Source organism: Solea senegalensis, linkage group LG3 (assembly GCF_019176455.1).
Source record: "Solea senegalensis isolate Sse05_10M linkage group LG3, IFAPA_SoseM_1, whole genome shotgun sequence".
Classification (NCBI taxonomy): Eukaryota; Metazoa; Chordata; class Actinopteri; order Pleuronectiformes; family Soleidae; genus Solea; species Solea senegalensis.
In genome coordinates, this window is record NC_058023.1 from 25284137 (window position 1) to 25309995 (window position 25859).

The 25859-nt window shown below is 39.2% G+C and overlaps 1 protein-coding gene across 1 annotated transcript in view; it reads left to right on the forward strand.

Moving 5' to 3' along the window:
- The first annotated feature begins 499 nt into the window (after nt 1-499).
- Nucleotides 500-25859, forward strand: part of LOC122766660 (copine-8) — a 76144-nt gene continuing 50784 nt past the window's right edge. The window contains exons 1-3 of the mRNA XM_044021699.1: nt 500-745; nt 23264-23304; nt 25460-25506. Coding sequence (XP_043877634.1) covers nt 648-745; nt 23264-23304; nt 25460-25506 — 186 coding nt within the window. The 5' untranslated portion in view covers nt 500-647. The remainder of the gene's footprint in view (nt 746-23263; nt 23305-25459; nt 25507-25859) is intronic.

The window sequence follows — 25859 nt, forward strand, 5'->3', positions numbered from 1 at the left end:
GTACATTACATTGTCTTACTTTCATTTCCTGGATACTTACTCTAACCATAACCATAACCACTACTGACCAGAACTTTAAACTAACCCTGACCTCATCCTAAACCAAATGTCAATTAAATTTTTTTTTTAATCCCCATAAGGAAAACATATGCCCATCATGTGACAGGGTTAGGTCCCCGCAACATGAGTAATACGTGAGACACACACGTGACCTTTCATGTCAAATTCACGCATTTTTTCGGCATGATTCAAAAAAATCTGAAGCAGTGATTTTAGTGAAAAGAATTCAGCCGAAGTGAAAAATAAAAGACAGGGAAACGGAAGCATAAAGAAAGACTGTAAAGAAAGAGAGGACGGGAAACACACACACACACTGGAGGAGAAATATTAGTGACATCACATCTCCCAAGCTCTCTCTCTCTTTCTCTTTCTCTCTATGTCTCTCTCTCCCCCTCTGACACCTCTGCTCTACTTCTCGTCGAGGAGGCGCTCTCACACACTCACTCACACACTCACTCACACACACACAGTTTCCTCCTCCCCTGCCGCTGCTCCTCCTGCCTCGTCGCTCGTATAAAAACCTTTGGACTACACAGCTGAAGGGAAAAAGCATTATTTGTTCCCCCCTCACTCTCTGTTTTGACAGGATGAACAACAGTTTTTTAAACATGGCGTCGATAGGTGACTTCGACCCGCTCAACGCGTCTATTCCTGCCACCAAAGTTGAAATCACGGTGTCCTGCAGGTAAGACAACGTGTCTTCCTTTTTCTTACTCTGTTGTGTTTACGGGTTGTATTGGAGAGCAAACAAAACAGAACACAGAGCGAGCCGTTAACGCAAGTGAACTGTACTTTACTAACGTCTAAGTTTGTTTACTTTGAGTGTGCACGTACGGACTTACAACTCTCACAGCGCCGTCAGCGATGTCACATTTTTATACACCAAACGTCACATTTTAGTTACCGAGAGACCAGCAGATGCCAAAAAAAAAATAGTGTTATTTATTGCAATATTACAATTTTTATTTTGATATTCCTATCATTATTTTAAATAACGATAAACGTGTCTGATTTAAGCTAGTTGCTGGACAGTGGCGTGCACGGGGGTGGGGTGAATTAATTGTTACGCCCCTCTGTAGTTGTAGAAACATGAAGAAGTGTCATTCATATGTGCTATCTAATGCAAAATATAAATGAAAATGTTCTAAAGGAGTGTCTTTCTAGTGGAGAAACGGGATGTAGTGCCCTATAAAATGCTCTTTCTACTCTGTTTTCTGTGGGTGCCCTTCCAATCGAAAAGGGTGCCCTCATGAAGTTCCCTACTGTCCCTACATGACAAGTGTCCCAAATGATGTCCTTAGAAGAAGTGATATTTAGTGCTATAAAGAAAATGCCCATCTTAGCAGCAAAATATGTTGAATGTGGATGGGAACACACATTAATAATGCATTTTCATTTTTTAACATTAATTCCATATTCAAGTTTTAGTCTTCAATGTGTTATGGTTTGAAAACATTAGCAAAACTGTGTTGCCATTGCAGTACTTCAAAGTTTCGTCGCTGCTTTTGTTCATGTTGATGGTGTTGTTCTGTGGTAAAAGATGCCACCATGTTGCTGTGTTAAACATATCAAATGCGGAGAAAGTGTAACGGGAAGTCGCAGTGTGCTAGGATACGAGTGTGACTTGATGGAAACTGACTGGAGAGGCTGGGGAGAGGGTTGGGGTGTATTTAACCCTCTTTGAAGGGGGTCTTCCCCTCTGTATACATGAGGTAAGGAGAGAAATGTGTCGTACTTCTGCCAGACTGGTTACACATGATGAGCTGCATGTTCTATGCTCCAGGAGCCTTCTGGAAGGGAATGCTGTTAAATGTTAAATGGCCTCTGTGAAAAACACAAAAAAACCTCAAGCAAAATCAGTGATGCATTTACCTTGACAAATGGCACTTATACATTTTAGTAACCAATTTAGCTAACCATTTAGTAACCAATATGCAACCAATTTTTGGAAATGATGTCTCTCAAACAACACAAGCTACACACCCCTGAGACTGCACTGTCAAGTGACGACATTCACGTGGTCCACAATAATCTAGGAAGGAAAGGAAAGCATCTTTATTGTCATTATACAACAACTGGTATTGAACAACGAAATGTTGAGGTCAGACGGAGGGTTGATCAGCCATTATTCATAACATTCACATTATGACTCTGAATCAGTTGCTGAAAGAACACTTTCACATTCTTGTTTACACATTACAAAGTTTAGAGAAGACTCCAATAAGAAGCACATTTTAATCTGATTAAGATTTATACATATACTGTACATATTTTGACTAATATTACCACTAAAACCATCATTTTCTGACTGTTTTCACCTGAATAAGGCCGTACTGAGAATAAGAAATATGGGATCTTATTATAACATCCTGTTGGAGTCTTCACAGCAGTGGACATAATCTTAATAGTCTTGATCCCTCTATCGTGTAAACAGAAACAACAATTGAATATTGTCTTAGCAACTCCTGTAAACAAAACACAGTTGAATATCTTTTTCAGAATAAGGTCATTGGTGAGGTAGTCGTGTCCATAGCTATTGACAACAATCGTTGCATTTTAAACTGCATAAGACGGTATTAGCTATAAAATGCAATATCTTATTTAGAAAAGGGTTAGTTAGATTAGTAAGGTAGTTGGATTAGTTGGATTAGTTGTCATTAGGTGATATCAGCAGTGCTGCAACTCCAGATTTAAGATGTCAGATAAGTTCTGATAAGATGAGAGTTGTTGCCACTCAATTGATAACGTTGTGGGCCTTCTTCTGCACTGATAAAATCATTTCTGTCTGTGTGTAAAATGATAGGGACTTATTATTAATTATTTAAATAATAAAGTCCCTATCGTGACTCGCTTTTTTTGTGAAAAGTGACTCAGTTGGTGGCGATTAGCGATTAGTTAATGAAATTGACAGGTTTTTTTTACCAAGTGTACTTAAATGTACTCCCCTGTGTGGACAGAAGCGGTCTCCTCCTTTTTCTTAGCATAGCCCCTTTTAGATGCTGAGGTTACCTAGTTTCTAGAAGATTTCAGGGGCATCTCCTTAGTAACTGGGAGCTCATTTCATCTTCTGGTGGAATATGAACATGTTCAGTGGAGTTTACTAATGTCTGAGTCACCATCTCCTCAGCCCCCAGGGGGGAGTGTGTTTTGGTGGTTGCCCTCCCACCTTCAACCTGGGGTAGAGCAGGAATGCCATGGTTACGGCTGGGTGTGTGCGTGGACACTGTATGTATGAAATGTATATGCATTTTTGAATGTCTTTTGTGTGATTATATATATACTGTATGTATATATAAATAAATCTAAGTGGACACAATGGGCAGTGTACAGTATCACCATGGTTACTACTTTTTTTAGGTTTCCCCTGTGTGTGTGTGAAGGGAGGTGTTAAAGTAATAAAATTAACCAAGGAAATAGCGGCTCAAGAATTAGAAGTAGAATAATACGTGACTGGTTGTCTTTTACAATTGATATAATGTTAAAGAGAGAGGGAACATGTACAGTACTTTGCAAAGGTGTCAGGCACCACCAGCTCTGTTGTCTGTCAAATTCTGTGATCATTGGAGTTTGGAATGAAGTGATGCGACTTAAAGCTGGTCTTATAAATTAGCGAGCTGTCAATGAGTTATTACATACACATGTTGCAACTCATGCAACATGTGTATGTAATGCTCCAGCATGTCTTGATTAAACCTGGCGTAATAGATGCTTTTTACAGCAGATATTTCTTTAAATGAAATAGTAGGACAAACACAGGATTTATCAGTAATGTTAATTAAGGTTCCACTTCAGTATTAACAGAGCTGTGTTACTGTTCAAGTGTAAGGGTAGATCACGCTAAATACTTGACACCTGTAGAGGATGTTTTTTTTTTTATTTCTGATTTTTCTTTTTCTTTTTTTTTAAACAACAAAAAATTAATTGTCCTTGTCGTTATAGCATTGCTAAAACAACAAATCTAATGGTGGCCTAAGACTTCTGCGCAGTACTGTACATAAGTCCAGTGAGTGTTGTAAAGATATAATAATATCACAATGTAACATTTCTGTATTAAAATAACCAAATAGATGAGACTAATGTTAGATATTAAGTTGAGGAGTGTCCAACCAAAATGTTTCCAACTCTCTTAAAATCTATATAAATCCGTTTTTCTTTTTTCAGGTTAAAGAACTGTTTTATTTTGTCTATTAATGATATCATTAGTTAGCCAGTGTGACTTTTTTTATTGTGTGAATTTCTGCTGCAAGTTCTGCTGCTTAAGCTTTCCATGTAAAGCACAAATGTACAGGGGAACTAAACAAGACAACAGGACAACAATTCCCATTAACCCACGCTGCTTCCCAATGTACCAAACGAGGTCTTTTGTATTGTTTTGATTGAGGTATTTCTTGTCTTCTCAGTTTATCAGTTTATCACTGAATCCTGAAATAATGACTTAATTTGTGTTATTTCTAATGCAAATTTGCGTCCTTGAGTGAGCACTGTGGTTTTGAGATGTAAAAAAAACTGTTAATTTGCCAACAAATGATGTATAATCGCCTCTTGTTTTAAAGACACTTACTTGTTGGAAGGAGGGAAAAACAAAAAGGAACTAAAGAGCCTTTGAGTAGATACTCACATTTCAAGTAGCTCCCCTTGTGTAATTGCTGTATAGTCAGCAGGGATATAATCGCCTGTGAAATATTGACAGCCTGCGTCTCAAGCTAATTCTGTTAATGCTGTGGTGCTATGAAGTAAAAGCTCAGCTCCGGCCCTAGCAGTAAGGAATAGACATTTTCCTGACTGATGGGAGAGCCTGTGGTATCAACTTGGATCAATGCACTTCCCGCTCGGGCCTACTGTGTCACACAAAAGCATACAAAAGTATGTTCACATCTACTGTATACTGTCGGGCTACATATATGAATGATCGTACACACAAACTGCTCCCAGCCTTGCACTCAGTCACAGAAGAATAAATTACTCCCTGATGCGTTGCCACCTCTGTGTTTGAGCCGAGGGAATCCGTGGTGAATGGCCTGAAGTCCAAATATTCCATTATGGTCATTGATCGAGCCTGCACACAGGCTGTTACTTGTTTTACTCACGCACACGCACGTGCACACACACACACACAATCTAATATTTCAAACAAGTGACATGATTAGAAGGTCCCATAATGTTTTTTGAGAAAGTTTGTCTGGCAACAGATGTTGGCCGAATGCTATTGTTTCCTGGGTAACTGGAACTACAGATGCTGTAATTATTTAATCCGTGTGTTTACTTGGAGATATTATTCTATTTTTTTCCATGTGCAGAGAGCTGGGCATTGAGCAAACCTTGCATTAAATGTGTATCTTGATTCATATACAGTATATGTACAGTGCTTTGCATGTTTTTTTTATATTCCACATTAGGGCTGACCAGTGTGGCTAATTGCAGTTTTGCTTACATTATGACTTGTGATGCAACGTTAGTCAAACTTAGTTTGAGATTTTTGATTGGAAAGATCTAAAAGAAAATGTAATTGTCATAGAATCAATCAATCAACCAAAGAACAATTAAACAGCAGCCTTTGCGATTTACTAATTTCAATTTGAAAAGGATTCATTGCTCAACCCTATTCAATTTGCGTCTCTGTGTCGATGTTTAGACCAGTTTGTTGTAATAAATATTGCACTGTCCAGTTGAAATGATCAATTAATCAATCAGTCCAGTGATAACAAAAGTTGAGACATGTTTGATGGTTGCGTCATCTTAAAGGTGAAACTGTGAACCTTTTTGTCACCTTACATTAGCGTTACATACTTCCTGGTCAGTGAACTGTCGCTCAGGCAAAAGCATAAAAAGCACCTGGACGTTTCTTGGGCTCTGGGAAATTCCGATGTGCCCTTTTCATTTTAATCTGATGTTTCACTTTTACTTTTGGAAGTCAGAACTCATTTTTTTTATTTATTTGGTGGAAGATTGAAGAGCTCCCAGCTGAACAATATACCTCTGTGTATAATGTGTTGTTGTTGCTGCTGTCGCACACACACACTCTAACAATCAAGAGAGCTAATGTGTCAACAACAAAGGTGTTTGAGTGCGTTTGGTGGATTGCTTCTTTCCTTTTCTTTGGCTTTTTCCTGCCAGCCTGATAGAAATGTCCAAAATAACACAATCCGTTTCACATGGGAGAGATCAGAAAAGGAGTGGGTTTTTGAGTTGGATCCAAGGTTCTTTCCCCCCAGTGTCCTTTAGAACACCTGACACATTTTCCTCTTTCTCTTACCTTCTCACTCTGTTTCTTGTAATGCATCCCAGCAGTGTCAACAAACAATGAAACTATTGTTACTAGTCTGGCTGCTCTATGCTGTGGATCCATGAGAAGTTTAAAAAGACATATGGAGTAAATATATCTTTGTCCATTATTTGTTGTTGCCAAAACATGCTGTATGTGGATGAAAATACCCTGCATGACTGTGTCCAACAAACAACCTGTACAACCTGTAGCACGATTGTAAAATGTTCAAACGAGGTAACGACTGCTTCATCTAAAAAAGAAAAAATGTAGTTGATGAGAAGAAAGACTGGTTTAGAAGTAAAGGAAGGCACGTTTGAAAACAAGGTCATGTTTTTTTAAGCCTGAAGGCTGTGACATGCGACTACTGTGATCCAAATGGGTTCCTTAAAAATTAAATTCTTTAAAAATGTATTCATTAAAAACACTGCATGTCATCAAATCAACCTCAAACTATGACTGGTTCTGCAGCTTTAGGCATCTCTTGTCTTATCAGTTTACTGTTATGTAAGATAAACAGGGTGACTATTTTATGCTGCTTCATTGTTTTTTCCCCCCCAAAATTGATTGTTTCGTATTTGCACATTGCAGTGGTTATAGTCCATAGTTAAGCGGAGGACAAAGTCTCAAGTCAGTGTACTGTACTGTTTGAATCTGTTGGTGCTTGGCAGATGACGCCATCATATGCTCATTATGGGTTTAAAGAGGTCCTTTTGTATTCTGACTCCCAGTGGAAAACCTGCTCTACAATTTTGAATACACTCATTTGGCAGCATGGTGGTCACTATGTGTTTGCAGGAACATACTGTACCGACCATTCAAAGCTGTAAAAGAGCAAATCGTAGCCGGAATAACATCCCATACTGCTGTTTCCTGATGTTCCTCAGCACCGGTGTTGCATTAATGTATTAAACACAGCATGACCCCAAGCACATGGAACAAACCTTCACATTTGCATCTGATCTCCTGCTACCAACTGTGTGACCTCCTCCAAATCCATATTTTATGTCTAATCCATTCTCATAGAAAACTGTCCTTGAAAACGCAGCCATAGTTTCAAAGCTACTAATGTGAACAGTAAATGTCCTCCTGAAATGGTAACTTCGGCATATTTATGTATTTACTGTTAGGTTTCCAGGACATTACAGCTTCGACACAGCATGATTACACAGCTAAACATGGAACACGACCCACTCTTAGTTTAAGAGGACCTCTCGCCACCTCCGTTGCTGATATCTGTCGTGTGGACCTGGATAGGATGGAGCCAAGAGTGATGCAGAGGATGATGATTAATTTTCTGATGTGAGGCCATATATGTTTGAACTCATACACAATGACGGTGGTGCCGCCAATGAGGGAGAAACCGTATAGAAACACAGGCTCATCCCCGCAATAGGGCGGGCATGGACAGACTCATACAGCACTTGGTCAGATGCAACTTAGTACACTCCCCTGAATATGTGATGAGTGATCAAAAATCTTAAATCATGGGCATGGCAACCTCTAAAATCCAATGTGAATATTGGAAAAATAGCTCTTTTGATATTATTAGGTTGTTTATGTGCATTTAGATGACATTTCAAGCAAGATATGTCACTTTAAAGCACAAAAAAATGTTGATTTGGATGTCACTGGCATACAGTTCTGTGTGCAGTTTTGGCTCCTGCCACCTTTGCAGCCATTCTGTCACCTGAATTACTAATGTCCGCCCAGAGAAGTCTGTCCCTCTCTCTGTGTTTGTGTGTTTGTGTTCTATAGCCATGCGTCCCTGTGAGTGTCTGCTTTGTTTGTGTGTTGGCATTGTTCCACACTGTGTTTTTGAAATATCTTTTACTGCTTTTTTTGGAATAAAATATAACCAAATCATCGAAAAAAGGAAAAGCAGACACAGAACATAGCACATCTATGTTTAAAATAGCAGTCCTTGGTCACAGTAAATAAGGCAGACACAATAGGAAGAGTTAGAAAAAAGGAATAAATAAATAAAAAGTAAGTACACAAAAACTGGAATATACATTTGCACAGCGGTGAATCTCATAGTTGCCAAAGTCCTGCTGCTTGAGATAGCTCAGTACAGGTGCCCATACCATGTTAAATAAATATCCTCTGTCTTTGTTATAAAATCTCAATCACTCAAACACTGAAAAATGCGTTTCCAAAAAGACTGGAGTTTACTACATGACCAGAAGGAATGACCATCTCACTGCTCCCTCACTGCTGTTACTACCTTATAAGAAATGGCTGCATGACGGTACAGCAAACTGACCTTGAGATGGTGCTTATATACAGTATAGTGTTGACAGGACCCACTGTGAATTTTTTAGACCTATATGGAACCAAATCCACTCTGAAAAATTTAATTTCTAGAGAAGAATTAAGATAAATTAGTTTTGAAGTGTTAAACCCTTTCAGGAATTGTGAAGTGATGTACAGCATCTTCACTGCAGATACCCATTGCTTGTTCCAAAAATCAACTTTTCCCCCCCACAGATTTTCTTATTATTTGCTCTGAATATTTATCGGTGTTAGGATGATGTGGTGGAATATCAGCATGGTCAGCTACAGATACAGGGAGGACATTTCAGAGTTCAGGTTATTGGGCCACAGCCAGGAATGGTGGGAAATCTAGTTTAGATAAACGTAGGACTTTGGACAATATAGATTAAAGATTAGAGTTAACTACTACTCATACTACTACTAATAATAATTTGGATTTCAAACTGCAACAAACTGCTGAAATTATCATTGCATAATATTGGTCTCAAAGAAAGAATGATAGAGCTTCCATTCTTGGTTTATAGTCAGTGATTTCTATAAGTTGCTGTTACTCATCATTGACTGCATGATGCAGGTATTTATTATCACATTTTTTGATAAAGTAAAGTGGGATCTACCATTGACCCTGATGATATGACACTGGGATTTTTCGACCCCGGTCAGACCTTGTATTAATATCCGTCCAGAGTTATCGATCACTCTCCACATTTAAGAAACAAACAACAAACTTTACCGTATGAAAGCTTGTGAAAATAATGCAGGATTAACAGCATTTTGTGCAGGAGGAGCAGCAGCTAATGAGATGCATTCACAGACCCTGAGAAATGCCATCACTTCTGCAGGGTCTACATTGTGTTGAGCTTAGAGGAGCAGCTACGAGATGTAATCAAGGAACCATGTAAATGTCATCACTTCTCCGAACACACATGCTGCACATTAAGAAAATGCTTGCCGCTGCCACCATATTGAAGTAATAGGTGCCACCCATGTTAGGTAGGTAGAGGTTATTGGCATACAGAAAGTTTCCTTTTAAATTAGCGCAATCCTTGATTAAACATTTTGCATAATATAGTCAGTTAGTTTTTTAAATCTCACTCCCACTGTTTTTCTTTTGGAGCAGTAAAAGAAACCATCCCACAGCCATAGTGTTTATGGTGAACCATTTACCCTGTAGCCCCACCCTTTAACATCACAAGTCAAGACCAAGCTGCTATCTATTTTCAGGTTGCTCACTCCCACTCCGTCTATGGGAAGTGATTGCGTTGACCTTTTTGGTCCTGCAGAGCTCACATAATGGCTGCCTTATTGAAGACACCGCTGACAACCATCACTTAGAAGGGAAGACAAGGTTGCCTGCTGTGCGCCGGTTCAATGCCAGCCAAAATCACAAAGGGATGTGTGTGAGTGTGCGCAATGACACGACGGCTGATAACTTTCTGTCTATTTACACGTGGTTCCAAACAGCAGGGAGTGCAAATGATTTTGGATGACAACACAGTGGTGCTGGCAATCAGTGAGACAAAGCTATATTGAAAAAAAGCCTTTTTGAGAAACCACGAATTGATGCCATTGTTGTATCTGTCTCAAACCGTCTCAGTTTTTAAGTGTGTTGTCGGCTTGTGTGCATGTGTGAAAGTTACTGTGTTTGTGTGTGCGTGGGACCAGAGTGCTGCTCTTTAATCAGGTTTGCGCTTCTCGTTGGGTCACTAAAGATTTATGCGCTCTGAAGAAATTACTATTGACCTCCTTCACTCTGTTGTTCGCTCACTGCGGGTGGTTTTTCTACGTAAGCTAGCAGACAGTATGTGCATGGTGTGTGCGAGCTGCGTGTTTTTTGTGTTTGCGCTCTACACTACATGCATTGTGAGAACAAACACATGCACACGCTAACCACAGGCGGATACAATGCCTTGACTCCATACATCAACCTGTATTGCTGCTGCAGTGAGAAAATGGATTGATAAAGATCCGAGGGAGAGGTAGTGGGAGTCATTGGCAAAGGTCAAGGGCTACACAAACACACACACACACAACAACAACAACCACCACAACATCACTCCTGTACCACTTTACTCCTACATGCCCAAATAGTGAGCTGCACGATAAAAGGTGTACCTATTGGCCTTACTCTCAAGGTTAGACAGCTGTGGAGTTATTTTAAAATGCAGGTGATAAAACCTGGATTCAAGGACACACACACGGTTCATGCAGCCATCCTTTTAAGGACTCTCATTGACTTCCATTTATTTTGATAGCATCAACAGTATTATCCCCGACCTTAGCCATAGCCAGTTAATACACACACATGCAAATACCTTTAGCATCAGCATAAACTCCTTTATCTCTGAAAAATTTGTAATTCTGCATGTTTCCCATATTTTCTGGATGTGTTCAAATAAAGCGAACACAAAAGAACCTTCAGAGCTCACAGAGCCTCTCCACTTTCAGACTCATCCCACCTGCAGTTCTTCAGTTAGTCATTATTACAGTCCGAGTCAGTCAGGCATGTTTTCTACTCAAGTATGCGTGGTAGGGGAGTTGTGTATTTGTGTACTGTGACAACACCGTTATATATTATCACCACAGCCCAATTGTCCATTACAGCTATAGTTATTTGAGATTATAGAAGTATTTCTTTTGTATTCTAGTTATTGCTTTCTGTATTTGTCTACTATATTATATTATTGTTTAGCTTTGTTTTTCAGATGAATTCCTTAGCTAAAAATTCCTTTGTCAATTACACAGTGGTGAAGGTCACATGTGGCTTTGGCTCCAAGTTGCCCCTGAAATATATGCCAGGCTTACATACTTTATTAAGTATGGAGATCAACAACACCAGTGATGAATAGTTATTTTAAAGCCAGTCAGTATCAATTTATCAATAATTATCTCTATTTAAGTATGTACAAGAAATATCAGATTACTGCATGCTGTTAAGAAGCTTCAATAACACTATGGTATTGAGCTAATTGTACTTAAAACAAACAAGATGTAACAGCACAAAAACTTTTGTAATACTAAGCATGAAAATAATGAACATCATTAACATCTGGCAGTTCAGGATCTCACAGCGGTTTATTAAAGCAGACAAATGAATCAATAAAAGTCGGAGCTAGTCATAATTTTGCAACTGCCATACATGGAATCAATCAATGTTATCTTTAGTATTGAGTGTAGTGTAAGAGGTGATTTATTGAGGGCTGTCGAGTGGAGGTTCTTCTGAGTTATTTTTAGTACATTTGTGGAGAATAAGTAATGACTGAGACTGCTTGACCTCTGGGTCAAACAGGCCTTAAAAGCTACAATCAATGTATCGTCACAAAACGTGCTGAAGTTCTAATAGCAAATGAATTCATCAATAACTGCCACGATGTCTAACAGAAAGCCTGAGGGAGCAATTGACCTGAAGTAATGCACATGAGCTGACATGTACACCCACATGCTGCACGTACTGCTCATTTAAACACTGATGCATGCGCTCACACTCCGATAGTCATGCTACTTCGTCTCCCGTCATTTAGACAACTGATGACATTTCCAGCACAAGACACACACGCATAAAATACAGTCACATTTGATGCTGTGACATTTAGTTTTCGAGCCAATGAAGATTGTGTCCTGTGGGATATAGAGCCACAATAAAAGAAATTAAAATAGCTTCTGTAAACTCTGCCAGCCCAGTTTCACGCTTTGGCATTTTAGGTGTGGGGGAAAAGAGACTTTATTGGAGTAAATTCTCCTCTGCTGCTTCACAAAAGAGAGAAGCAATGCTATACACTAGGCTTTCATATTGTCCTTTGAAGCACAGATTTAGACTATTTGACAAGTAAGATTCCTTGACGTAAAATAAATCAGTGCCACAGCCCTTTTTACATCCAGAGATGCTGCCTCCGCTTACATTCTTCCTCCCTCATGGCTTCCCCTCTGTTTTTCATATAGTAGCCCCCGAACATCCATTCCTCTCACACACGTGGTGGCACCCTGTTGATAACGCGGTCCATAGGCCACAGTACAAACATAAGGCAGGAAAGGCAAGATATGGAATTTAATACTGTATGAAGGGAGTCAGAGGGAGAAGCAAAAATACTTCCATCTTCCCTCCTCCCTCTCTTATCCTCTTGCCTCGTTGTCGCCTCCGGTAGCCTCACACGCATTAGTGCTTACACACTCACATTGTCAGACAGTGTGTAACAGTCATTCACAGAGACAGACATGTTTGGACACCGTCGCAAACCAACAGTACACACAAAACACAAGGGATGAGCTTGAATATTCCATATTCATTTGATTAGAAAAGGAAACCATGCGTTATTATATTAATAAGATACAAAACTGAAAATGTATCATTCCTTCCACTCGAATAACAACCAAAATTTGTGATTCATTTATTACCACAAGGTGAAAGCAGCAGCAGCAAGTATTTGGTTTGTGGTCTGCATGTGTGTTTGATGAAGTGATGACATTAATGAAGTTTCTTGAATGCATCTTGAAGCCACTTCTACGGGCTTAAAACGATGTGATTACATTTACTAGGTTCTTTGAATGCATCTTGTTAGCTTCTACTTTCCACAAACCGAGGATGTTGTCTTTTGATTTCTTTGAGTCAAACTTTTTCCTCAGTAGTCTGTCTTGTAGGTTTGGCCAGAACACTGACTCTTTTTTTCTCCCTCGTGAAAAAGCACACGTTGCTGTATCTGAAAGAGTGAGGTATTTTTGCATATTGCGTTGAATGCTTTGCTTGTTTCTAATAAACAAACAGGGAGAGAGATAATTAATTTCTCTCTCTCTTTGGCCTGCAGGGCTGGGAGTATATGTGTGTGTTGTGGAGCCTGAATATTCAACTGAGAATCCTGTTAATTGCTTGAAAAATCCATCCCTAAAACACAAACACACACACCGTTAGACAACTTGAGTCACATCTGGCCAGGTCCCATTTATCTCCCTGCATTGTTGCACATGAATATGAGATCCAATTTTTTATTATGATCATTATCACACCCTCACGTTCTGTGAGTAAAGCAGCTGAGACTTTAGTCAGCACTGAGCAGTTACAGCCACACGTATGCTAGTGGCAATGTGTTGATGGAGGAAACTGTAGGCGAGTGGACTAGACTGCACTGAAAGCAGTGACAAAGGCAATTAAGGTAAAATGCCACTGGCACAGATGTTTGGCTGTCTATGACTTATGTGTATTCTGTTGCACATGTCTATGTGTAAAATGGATTGTGTGTGTGCACTGAGATGTTCTCTTGGCTCTTCCAGCCCTTGTCAAGAAGAATTAGGGCAGCACTCTTAGAGAAGCAGAGAGCGAATACAAGCTGCTAAAGCTCCCCTTCAGTATGTGTAAGTGTGTGTGAGAGACTGTGGAGAGGAAGGGGGGGTGTGTGCTTTTCTTTATGCTGAACAGATCAGGCATTCTCCAAATATCTGCTAATTATTCACCCTGATATCTGGTGATCTGACATATTCTGCATTGGTAGGGTTGGGCACAGAAACCTCGTGTCAATATGGCACCAGGATTCGATACAATCAGCACCTGACTGTAACATAACACAAATGATGTTGCCTGACGTGTTTCCATGCTCCACCATGTCATTTCCATCACCTTGTTTGCTTTGCAGCAAGAAGGGCTGCAATGGAGCATTGAACATGATGATATTCATTTAACGTATTACAAAACTGTTATTTATTGCAAAATTATCGTCAGTTGGTTCATTTTGATCATTTTTGACTTGTTAATATAGATGTGTTATTTAACATTGACATTTGCAAAAAAATACATTCTTAAATATTAAAAAAACCTCCCAGTCAGCACATAAAATGTATACAGACATTTTGTGCTGATTTTTAAATACGATTTCATATCTACTTGAACAAACACAGACAAGACATATATTTTGTGTAAATTAGTCTTAAATAGATATTCATATTCATTCAGCATATGTTCTATGTCATTTTATGTTGTTGTATTTCTTAAAATGCAAAACAAATTGCAATTGTGATACACAGATGTTTCATCCAATCACCTGCCAACTATATTTTTTATTTTCCAAACCATTTTCTTCACAGATGGTTTTGCAAAACATTTGGCACATCCAGGTTAGTAGCTCTCACTTCCAACAGGTTTGTTTGCATCCTGTGAGTGTGGTAATGAAAGATGAAGCAAGGAAAAGCATCTTTAACACATATTTTCCACTGCTAAGTAAACAACGCGGGGAATTTAGAAAAGAGCATTTCTCTTGTCCTGGTGTTTTCCATCACACCTTCAGTACATTTCCTTGTACAGTTAAGTCGAGTTATGGTTGTAGTTCAAGTGTGTTGTCTAATTGGACTACTGTCCATGTCGCGGTGTACAAGCACAAGCAGGGAATCAATTTACTGAGTGAAGTGTGTCTGTCTCCACTATGCTCGATGGCGATGTCCTCTTTCAGCTTGTCAATCCTTGGCAGTTTCCATGACAGCTGGCAGCTAGTTGGTAGCAGGTCAAGAGCCATTCTGAGTCATACCAGCCATAAAGTTTAAAATATTAAGTTCTTGAGCTGAAAGTGCATAAACTCATAGTCAGTCCAGAAAATTTACCGACCTGGATTTTGCCTTTTTTCTCTTAGAATTTTCCTCTCTGTACCAGCTTCTTCTAATATTTCTGGGTGAAAGCCAAGGGGGTGGGAACTGTGGTCTGGTTTTTCGTCAGACAAACACAGTAATTGTTTTTGTCATGTCATGTAAATGTACTGATTGACTCTAATATCAAATAAGTTTGTTTTCCACACAGAGTTGTTGTTCTTGCTGATTATGATCTCTGTGTCTTATTTATCTTGTTTATTGACTCTGTTTTAAGTTTATTACATCTTAAATAATGTTTACAAGAACTACTGTATATCTGTTGACAATTAAGCTTGGGTCATAATGAACTGGAAAATCATTGGGCCATTAACAGGTCGCTCCATGTGGCTTTGTGTGTACATGTGTGTAACTGTATCTAGTTCAGTGAGATGGTTTAGTCTGCAGAGAGTCTAATCAGGTCATGGTCAAAGAGGGAGACAGAGAGGAAGAGAGTGAGGACAGGAGGAAGGAGTGAAACAATAGACAGAATGTGACTTCATGCTCTGTGTACTAAGAGATGGGGTACTACTAAAACCCCATCTCCCACGATGGGAGGACGGCGCATGAGAACGCATCCAGAGAGTGATACACTAAGGACGTAAAAGGAACGGAGAAGGCTTGAAATTGACTTCAGTCAAGCGGGATGAAGCATCACAGGAATACAGTGACACACACCCAAGTACAATGAATGTGAAGTTTGCTTCACTTACTGGAGTTGAAATATTTGAACTTGAGTTAACAACTAGCATCACACAATCTTCCTAAAAGCCAATCATCACCGAGATTCTTAGGTCCCGTTGTTACATCAGAAATGGAGCACTGTTGCTTTATGTGCTCATCCTAAGAGGGCGCTACCTAGCATTGAGTAGTTTATATAAATGAGAAGTTAGGTCTGAAAATGTGTTGTTGCTCACACTGTTGCTGTTTGGTTGTTGACTTTAGTCACCAGTTGTGTTTGGTAATGTGAGTAAACACAAATGATCCATGAATGTTGACGTGAATTGTGCAAGAATTAATGCAACCCAAAAAAAGCATCACTTTACACTTTTGGAGTGAAGTTGGGCTGTCACTTTTTCTGAAAACCAAGTTCGAATTAATACTATACAAAGATAAACAAAGATATTCAGATCCCCTTTGTGTGAACGTATGCACAATTGCATTTTGTAATTTCTGTGCCAAAAGTAGTTTTAGAGAAAAAACCGAATTACTCAAGATAATAACAATAATTAAAACTGAATAAGACATAAACTGAATGCTGAAATTGAAGGCAAGAGGCATCTCCACCCACCTTTTAACAATTCATTTTAACAGTAGCAGCAATACATATACTATAACCACACAGATAGCTATAATCTTTAATAAAGAAAAATGCACACAGCTTTTACACATGGTTAAACCAGACTCCAAATATAGTTCATAATAACAGAAACAGTGCTGACACACGCACACACACACACACAAACAAACAAAGCTTCCTACTGCTACTGTCACAAAGTTTGGGGCTGCTAATTAGACTGCCTGCCTCACTTCCTCAGCGTGTAGCTTGTTCACTCAACACCTAACCTGGGTCTTTCAACTGTCCTTCCTCGGTGTAGCACTAATTTTTTCTTCCACATCCTCTTTAGTTTCTTTTCTTTCCTCTCCTCTCCTCTCCTTCATAAACCCAATTTATTTCTGCGACGAAAGGTTGTGAGGGTCCCGGGGCTGTGGGGATGGAAATGTGTGTGTGTGTGTGTGTCTGTGGGCAGGGTTACAGGGACAGGGCCTCTCAAGCCAGTCCAAAAGGCACTGTACAAGTACTCATTAATTCAAAGAAGAGAAATGAAAGAGAGGAAATAGAGAGAGGGACATACAGGACACTGATAGAATGGTGGAAATATTATGGAGCAAGAGAAACCAGATAAAGAAACGGCACTGAAGTCAATGCTTGTTGAGCTGGTCGCAAAACAAAACACGGATATACAGCAACCGTCAGTCAGGTGAGTCAAGTGGCCTCAGATGTCTGTCTGTGGTTGCCCTGGTAACCATCCCTATACTGCTGTTATTAGTTGGCGCTCATTGATACATGGCTGTGTTTCCAGTCTGTGTGTGGGGCAGAAAGAGAGATAACCCACTCTGACCCCACACTGAATCTCCACCAGGAATTCCACATAGAGAGTCATCTGTCTCTTCGTGGACCATTGTTGTTTGCCCTTTGTCCCTAGATCTCACGTCCTTGTGTCTTCTTTGTGTGTGACCTCACGTGGGTGTGTTTCTACCTCATTTGGGATCCGACTTCTCTTCCTGTAGATGTGACTGACAGCTGTCAGAGGATATGAGTCATGTGTACGTAGTGATATGTAGATGTTGGTTGCCCCAAGGGGGAAGGAAGCATGGTTAAACATTAGACTGAGATCTTGAACTGTGCTATCATCCTGATGATGTGTGTCTGTGATGTTGGTGAAGAGTCCTGCTGGTGTGTGTTTGAGTGTTTGTGCGTTAGTGCTGTCGCTTTTCTCAAATATCAAATTTGAACAAATATTCCATGACATGCTATTCCTCCAAAGAGATTTGAATACCCTGTGCCCGCCCGCACATATTGACACATAGGATGAACAGCCTTTGCACTGCTCGTCCATTAGGCCTCTTCTATTGCTTCTCTTGGGCGGAGCTAACAGCTAAGCTAACAGGTGAGATGTGTGCTTACTTTGGCTTTGTTTAGACTGCAGCCCAAATCAGATTTGTAAGCATATCTGATAGGGGTGTCACGATCTTGATTGTAAGTCTCAAGTCTCAACCTCAAAGGTGGAATCGAGGATTTAACCACGCCCTCAGTGTGGTGCCAAGTTTTGACTGTGTTGATTGATAAGTGTTTATAATGGAGCTTTCCGCGTTGCTCTGCTCCTTTGCACTAATAGCCTTAAAAGCATGGTAGATGAAAGCTGATGTAATGTGCTCTTTGATAGTGACATAGTATTTTGGATATGGAATTTCACTCACACATTGCCCTAGGTGTGTTTATTTGTGAATCATTCCTTCGTTGAAAATGTCGCATTAACGAACATGCACACTTTTGCATGGGTTTTTTTTAAAACGATAATTAATCCAGTTGAGGCTGAGTGGATTACTTTGGGTTAGGCTTAATTATCTGGAGTGGGCTTTATTGAGGCGTGGTAGCACATTAGAGGAGAGGAAGAGGATAACTATCATGAAGTGATTAATCAGTAAATGAATCAGAGAGGGAAGGTGCACTGAGGAGTGGTTCTTGTGTGCATAAACAAGTATGCATCAGAGGAAGGGAGACAGTAGAAATGCGAGGGAAGACAAGAGAACAAGTTCCAAGGCTGAAAGACAAATCTTTTAAAGAAATCAATCTGTTCAGTGATGAGAAGCTCTCTCCATCAGCACAAGTAGGATTCTATTGCCTCTTCATGTAGTTTGATCAGCTTATTGATTTTTCTATTTATATAAAGACATCTAAACTCCTTACCAAAAATGTGTTATACATCCTTTTAATGCTTTAAGGGAAACTCACAGCTAAAAATACTACTGCTGTTTTAGCCTGGTACTTTTCTTCCTGCAGACTTCTCCGTGACTTTGGTGGCAGTATTTAGCTTTCAGCTGCCTGCCTCTGGATAAATAGAAGAAAAGGAGCGAGAGCCATGACTCATTCACATTATCCTCTGAAGTGGAAATCCTGAAAACACATGCACACGCACACAAAAACCCATGTGCACAGGGGAGCCCAGGAGCTCATGTGGAGTACCACCATGTGTGATGTGCTTTAAGCAGCAGCCAGTCACTGTGGATCCTGAAATCCTCTCTTAAAGGGTGAAAGATTGTAGGAAAATGACTCTTGACTCTGTGAAATGCTGTCACATTATTGTAGGACTTTTTTTACCATACAGTATATACTGTATTTCATGGTTTCAGGTTTATGGATGGAAGTCATGAAAGTATGTAATGTAACATTACATACAAATATAAATTAAACATATTATTCCATAGCTGGGGAATGCTTAGAATAGATGTGTTATTTGCTTTAATGTAGCTGTATCTTTACTATTCTGAAATAATTGTCGTAGCCTAAAGGTATATGGTAGTGATGGATATTTGTTTTTCCAAGTTTTATAATAAGCCATAAAAAAATGGCTTGGTAGTCAATAGTCAAACAATAGTACCTTAGTTTGACATAAGTCAAACAGGAGTTAGCTGCCCCACTGGTCAAGTTGCTTATAGATCAACAAAAAACAAGCTGCTTTTAAAAATGTTTTATTGTGATTGATTCTTTTCCGATTGCAGTTCCTTTGGTTGGGGGATTTGCTCGGTTTGGTCTTTTTGTGATCTAAATATATTGGTTTTGGACTCATTAGACAAAACAACATGTTAATAGAAGTATGTTGTTGCTGTTTTACAGCAGTTGGTATCCATAATAATGTTTTGTTTATAATTCTGGGAACTTTTTTGATTGTCTTCTAGTCACTGATTATTGAAACTGTTAATCTACTAATCAGAAAACTTTAAAAACCCTTTTGAGTTTAGAATATACAACCTACAAATGCATTAGGAAATTACCAAGTTGTTCAGCAAAGGGCGCTGAGCGTGTCCTGTATCAATGCCTTCTTTGCTCATTAGAAGATGGATGTGACGGTATGTTGTTTGCTGTGACAAACAAGGACACAAACAAGCTTAAGTGTCATACTGAGCAGATGGTAATGACACCAAAGCAACTGAAAAGAGGCATCTGGAAGTATTTTTGGTTCTGTACCATAGATGGCAAAATAAGGAACAGATCTGCAGACTCAGCTGTTAGTGGAGAGAGTAGCAAAGTTATTGGAGCTAACAGACTTAAGTTAACAGCTTATTCCTTCTTGAACCCTCTGCTCTTGTAGGACCCAATTTACATGTTTTTTATTGTCTTAACAGGTAATCAGACAAAGAATTAGTAAATAATTAAGGTTAAGAATAGAATAATACACACCAATTGCAGTAGTAGACATCAATATTTTCCCTATTAGATTTCTTCATTAAAATAAATTTCAAAAACTTAATGTTGCTTTAACCAGCATTTTCTTTTAATCTTCTACAGCTTCACCTGTCTCAAGTTTCAACAGAGTGAAAAAGACTGCAGACAGCAATGGTGTTTTTACTTTGAGAACAAATATAATAGAGGAATTCTAAAGGTTAGTGTTGATGAGCTTGCACATTCGCACAAGTAAATGAGACGGAAGAAAGAGAGGGGTGCAGACAACTGAGAAAGCAGCGCTGATGGTCTCAGGGATTTGTTTGACAGCCTTTCAAAATCTATAACAATCCCTGGGATTGAAAGGATATCTGAACGCATTACCCACAGTCTGTGGGCTTTCTTGTAACCGGGGCACAGTTAGTGTGTGAAGGAAAGTGGATTGAAGAGTAGATTTAAATTCTTATTGTGGCTTTTATGCACTAGAAATGTTCAACGTCACTGGTTTATGACCTCTCTCTCCCCTCTCCTATGGTCTCCTCTCCTTCATCACAAATATTCACCTTATTATTTAAGTCAGAATTCACCATAAGGTCAAATGCCACTTTCATATCAGCCCAGTTAATTTTCTCGAACTTCTTCCTTTCTCTTTTTTGGATAACAGTTCTTCACAATTTTGTTAATTTACGTCTTGCATGAAGCTTAGTGTTTGCAAAGACTGAGAACCATGGACAATGTTTAACAAGTCACAAAAGAAGAGGAGCTCAGACCCAGTGTTTTCAAGCATGAGATGAGAGCTTGTAAAAATTTCAATTCCTTGAAGTAATAAAGAGTCAGAATATGAATTGAGACCAAAGTTATCACACATATACACACATTTCTCAGACAGTTGATGTGTGACAGAGGAGGGCACACAATTAAACAGAGTGAAGTTGAAGTATTTAAGCTTTTCAGGTTAAGATTTGCAGTACAGAGAGACTGAGCTTTTTTACTGACATAATGGTCTTAGTGTTTGTTTGCTAGTTAGTCTTTTTTTTTTGTAGAAGAAACAATACAGAAACCCTTGTTACTTATCATTTATTTTTATTTCTTTGTGTGTAAATACATTAGAAATGTTGCTTTAGAGTTTACAGTACAGATGTGACATATATTTTCTCAATAGTTGTAACAAACAATACTAATTACCAACTGTCGGGGTACCCCAAGAGCAAATTCTACTTTATGTTAGGCTACTTTAAGTTTAAATGCAAAATGAAAGCCATTTTCAACACAGGAAGATTTTGAGGTTAGCAAGCACATCACCAAACCTTGGTTCAACCAGGTTATCTGCAATAGGTTGGTTTTGCAGCAGTGCTAGTGCTTCATCAGGTATAATTCTAAAAACCCCTGGAGACCCTGGCGGAACATTGGTGTCTACTAACGGACTGGTTGTAGGAGCTGTAGTAGATGGTATTGGCGGTTGCCCTAAGGTTGCGGCAGCAGTGGTACCAGAGCTGGAACCAGGTTGATCCATGTCTATGTTGCCTGCAGCTGGTGTCTGCTTGACAATAACTGCTGCAGGCTGTAATGCTGCGGCTATAACAACAGGAACTGTAGCTGTTTTGAGTTGTTGTGGGGTACAGCGCCATTGTTCGGTGGGAACACAGGACCCTGTGTTCATTGATGAGGGTTTAAATCCAGCAACAGCTTCAGATGCACTGTCAAATGACTTGCCGTCTTGTTTCTCCAGGAAGGAGGAGACTAGCTGAGCAACTAGGACATCATTTTCCTTCTTCTGGAGTCGTCGTCGTCCATGCAGCTGCTTAGACATAGCTTTACGTGCTTGTTGGGCCTCATGTTGTAGGTGTTTGTCTTTCCTGTCCTTAGCATTGAGTCTCGCACACTCCATGCTAGGTGTGGACTTCTCTATTTGCTGTTTTAGTGCTGTAGGCTCCACCTGCTTAACCTTCTCTTCTAACAAGGCACCATGAACACCAGTGAAAGCATGGCCTGCACTTGACCAGGAGCACAAGGACCTTTTCTCTGAATTAGCACTGGTGTGGCCACTGTGTTGTCCTGGGGAACCAGAGGCTGCAGTTGAAAATAGTTGGGAGCGAAGATCAACATGAAAGCTGGCCAAATATTCTGGGAGATGGCATCCTTTGTCCGGTCGTTTAGATCGTACAACTTGAGTTTCCAAGGATGCTGGTTCCATAGCATATGTTGATGTTCCAAATTGAGAAGAGAAGTTTGGGTTGGACTGATTTTGGCTGGAAAATCATTTCTGTGAAGACTTTGACATCCAAATGTAGGGTTTACATCAGAAACCTGCACTGTATATGGATGTTAGAATAAAATAGCCATTTCAGGAGAAGATTGTAAGGTTAATTGTCCCTGCTGAGGCCAACCATTCTGTCACACACTGTGCTATCTGTCTTGCACAGATCAAAGGCATTGCTATCTGTCTTGCACAGATCAAAGGCATATGCAATTCAATTCTCAGTAGCCATGGCAACCCAGATCAAAGGCTCACCAAGAGGAAATTACTACCTTCATCAGCTGCATTGGTCATTATACATGACATGTGACAGGACAGACACAGGGGTGCAACGGCTTGGTCAACGTTGCCCAATTTTTTTTCAGGGATTGCAGAGTCAGCATATCCAATGTCTTGTGTTCCGGATTGCCTAATTGTTATAAGGTTCATGGTCAAGTTGAAAATAAAATGGTTCATTCACATTTCTTTGTTTGTGATGACATCTGAAAAATAAATAAATATAAAAAAATTTATATAAATGTACTGTAGATGGCTGTTGTAATTAAATGTACTGGCTTTGTTCCACAAACACCCGTCATGCTTTAACCACTTCAAAAAGTACTTTCTATTTTGAAATTCTGTTTGAATGACGCCGTTAATGTCACAATTGTACCTGGAATATTGTGAGATAATTGTATATCACCCATATAAGTTTCACATATTCAAGCAGTCCATAAACCTCAGTATCATGGCTGTGGTCAGTCCAGTATGTTCAGTTGCTTTTTCACACCACAGTAATACTGTAAACAGAGCATGGGGGTACTGACTCATGCATATGAGGGAGCCGTCTCTCTAATTACTGTCTCCCTTTGTGTCTCCACAGAAACCTGCTGGACAGGGACACCTTCTCCAAATCAGACCCAAGTAAGATCCCCCTTGAGAACAAGTGTGTGTCAGTTTGTGATTGTTAATTGGGAGAATACAAGATCTTGGCTCCTAATCACTTCTAAGCCTCACACTGGGGACGATGGTAATGGACGAAGCATAAGGAGGAAGGAAGGCAAAGGCCACAAAATAAAATATGAGTCAATTAAGGGTCTAGGGAAGAAAGGAGTAAGTAAAGGTAGAAAAAGGAGGTATTTACAGAGTGTAAAGAAGTGAGAAATTAATTAATGACTGAAGGAGGATCTTTCTTTCATGGCATACATTTGTTATTCGTGAGTCACTCTTTAAGTGTTTAAGTGTTTTGGCTTTTTCTCAGTGTGAAAGCTTGCCTAAAGGTAGGTCTGACTAATACATGTGAGGCCGATGAGCAAGCTTTTCCCCATAGATTGATGAAATGGTTGGTTGTCCTCCTCCCCTCACTGGTGAAATCATTATAATAATACTGTTAGTGTCATGGCTGCATGCTAAAGCCATGCATTGACATTCTGGGAAAAGTGCTTTTTTACTTTCTCTCTAAGAATCAGAGAAGAGCAATTCCACTCTTTTGTACACCAGAGGGAATTAGGCTCATCCATAGTGAGATTTAACATCGATTAGCCTCGATATAAAGGAAACATCATGCAAAGCAAAGTCATTTTTCCTCCTGCAGCTGTGTAAATATTTCTGCTGCACAGGTTCCCCTTTGAGCAGATTAGTTCAGCACCACAATTTGTCTGTCATATCACATATCATGAAAAGTAAAGTAGATTTTCCTTCTTTAAAATGTTTAATGACTATGTTGTTCAGACAATGAAATTCATTGTATTTACGTCTTTGAATTGACTTTGACTTTTTTCATGCAAACCCACGATAAGGCCACATCTAGTAACCACACTACTTTCACAAACCAGCAGACTAATTAAATAACTACTACTTTTGCTGAATGATTTCTTCCATTTGGCACATAGAAAAAACAATTCAACATGAGCAAGCTGGTGCTATTTCTATATATATTATCTATATTCTTATATCTATATTTCTATAACGTTTTACCTGCAAGATTTTGCTATACGACAAAAAAATTCTCTCTACAGTATGTGTGTGACACACTATTTCTTAAAGGATATTTCGATATTTTCAACAACAAGCAGATGTTGTGACATTGCCATCTATGACGTACAAACCAAAATACTCCCCACCTAGACACTTTTGTGTCATGACTGTCCACTCACAAGGGCGGCTTATGATCGTTTTTGTGTATGCTTCATGTCTGTGGGTAGGTGTGTGTTATAGGAAGTGTAAAAAGTGAATGTAATGGGAAAGATAATGGTTTAAAAAAGAAAAAGGCGTTCGTCATCATGAGCTCTGTCTGAATTTGGAATGATGATGACCTCTTGTATACTGATTTACTCCTTTTGTCTCCCACTCACTCACTCACTCACTCACTCACTCACTGTCTTGGTAAAACGTAGTGCATCAGCACATTTGCAGTGGGATCAAAAGTGACTCATGTTGACAGTGATGAACTTGATGACAATGATTTGGAGGAGAAGAAGCTGCAGGAAGCTCAGGCTGCAGTCACACTGTACATGAAGACGTGCTTTTATGCTGTGTAGCACTTGTGATTATGCTGAGCATGGCCACTTCAGTCCACTGATATAAAATGGCCTGACAGAGGAAAGAACAAGAAGAAGAAGAAAAAAAATTAAAAGTATATAAGATAGTAGGACATGTGAAGTTGTGCTACTCTGAGGTAAAAACAAACAAAAAAGTAGTGATCCAAGAGGACTCTCTGCTTCATATCACTGGTTCTTGAAATGATTAACTCTGTTTCTTAAAAATAAATGTCTGTTAATATATCCTTCTCTCACTTATCTGAAAACAACATCAAAGTAAGTAAGTAAGCTCAGTAATTTAGCTTCAAGATAATCTTCTTGTTATGGGAAATTGTATATAATAGCAGGAAACATGATATACAGTATAAACTGTATTTTTGAACTTTGGAAGTAACACTTAGATGCTTTGATGTTGTTTTCTGATTTCAAATTGATTTACTACATAGTGTTTGTCTAATGGATCCATGTGATACATTGACATTTCACCTTCTCCATAGTTACCAAACATTATTAATATTATATGCTTCTGTTCTTCACAGTTTGTGTTCTCTACACACAAGGCATGGGCAACAAGGAGTGGAGAGAGGTGAGTGTGTTTGACCCCGAAGATGCATGTGCGTTTTCTGGTATATTCATTTATACTCAAGATAGGGTCGGGACATTTTGGCAGGAATTGGAAAATTAGATTGTTTTAAAACTTGTAGGTAGTTGATGTTTTTAAATAAACAGATGTCCTGTTTGCAAAGTGCTGAAAAACCAAAAAACAATCACATAGACCGTATCCAATTTCATTATCAGTTTCAAATCAAAAGAGAAAAGTCTGTCCTCACTGCACAGATTCATATGCACATGTTTGTGTTGTCAACAACAAGACACCAGCCTGATTATCTACAGACATCTGGTTGCTTGCGCTTAGAAACAGATTGAATTAACTCTCCA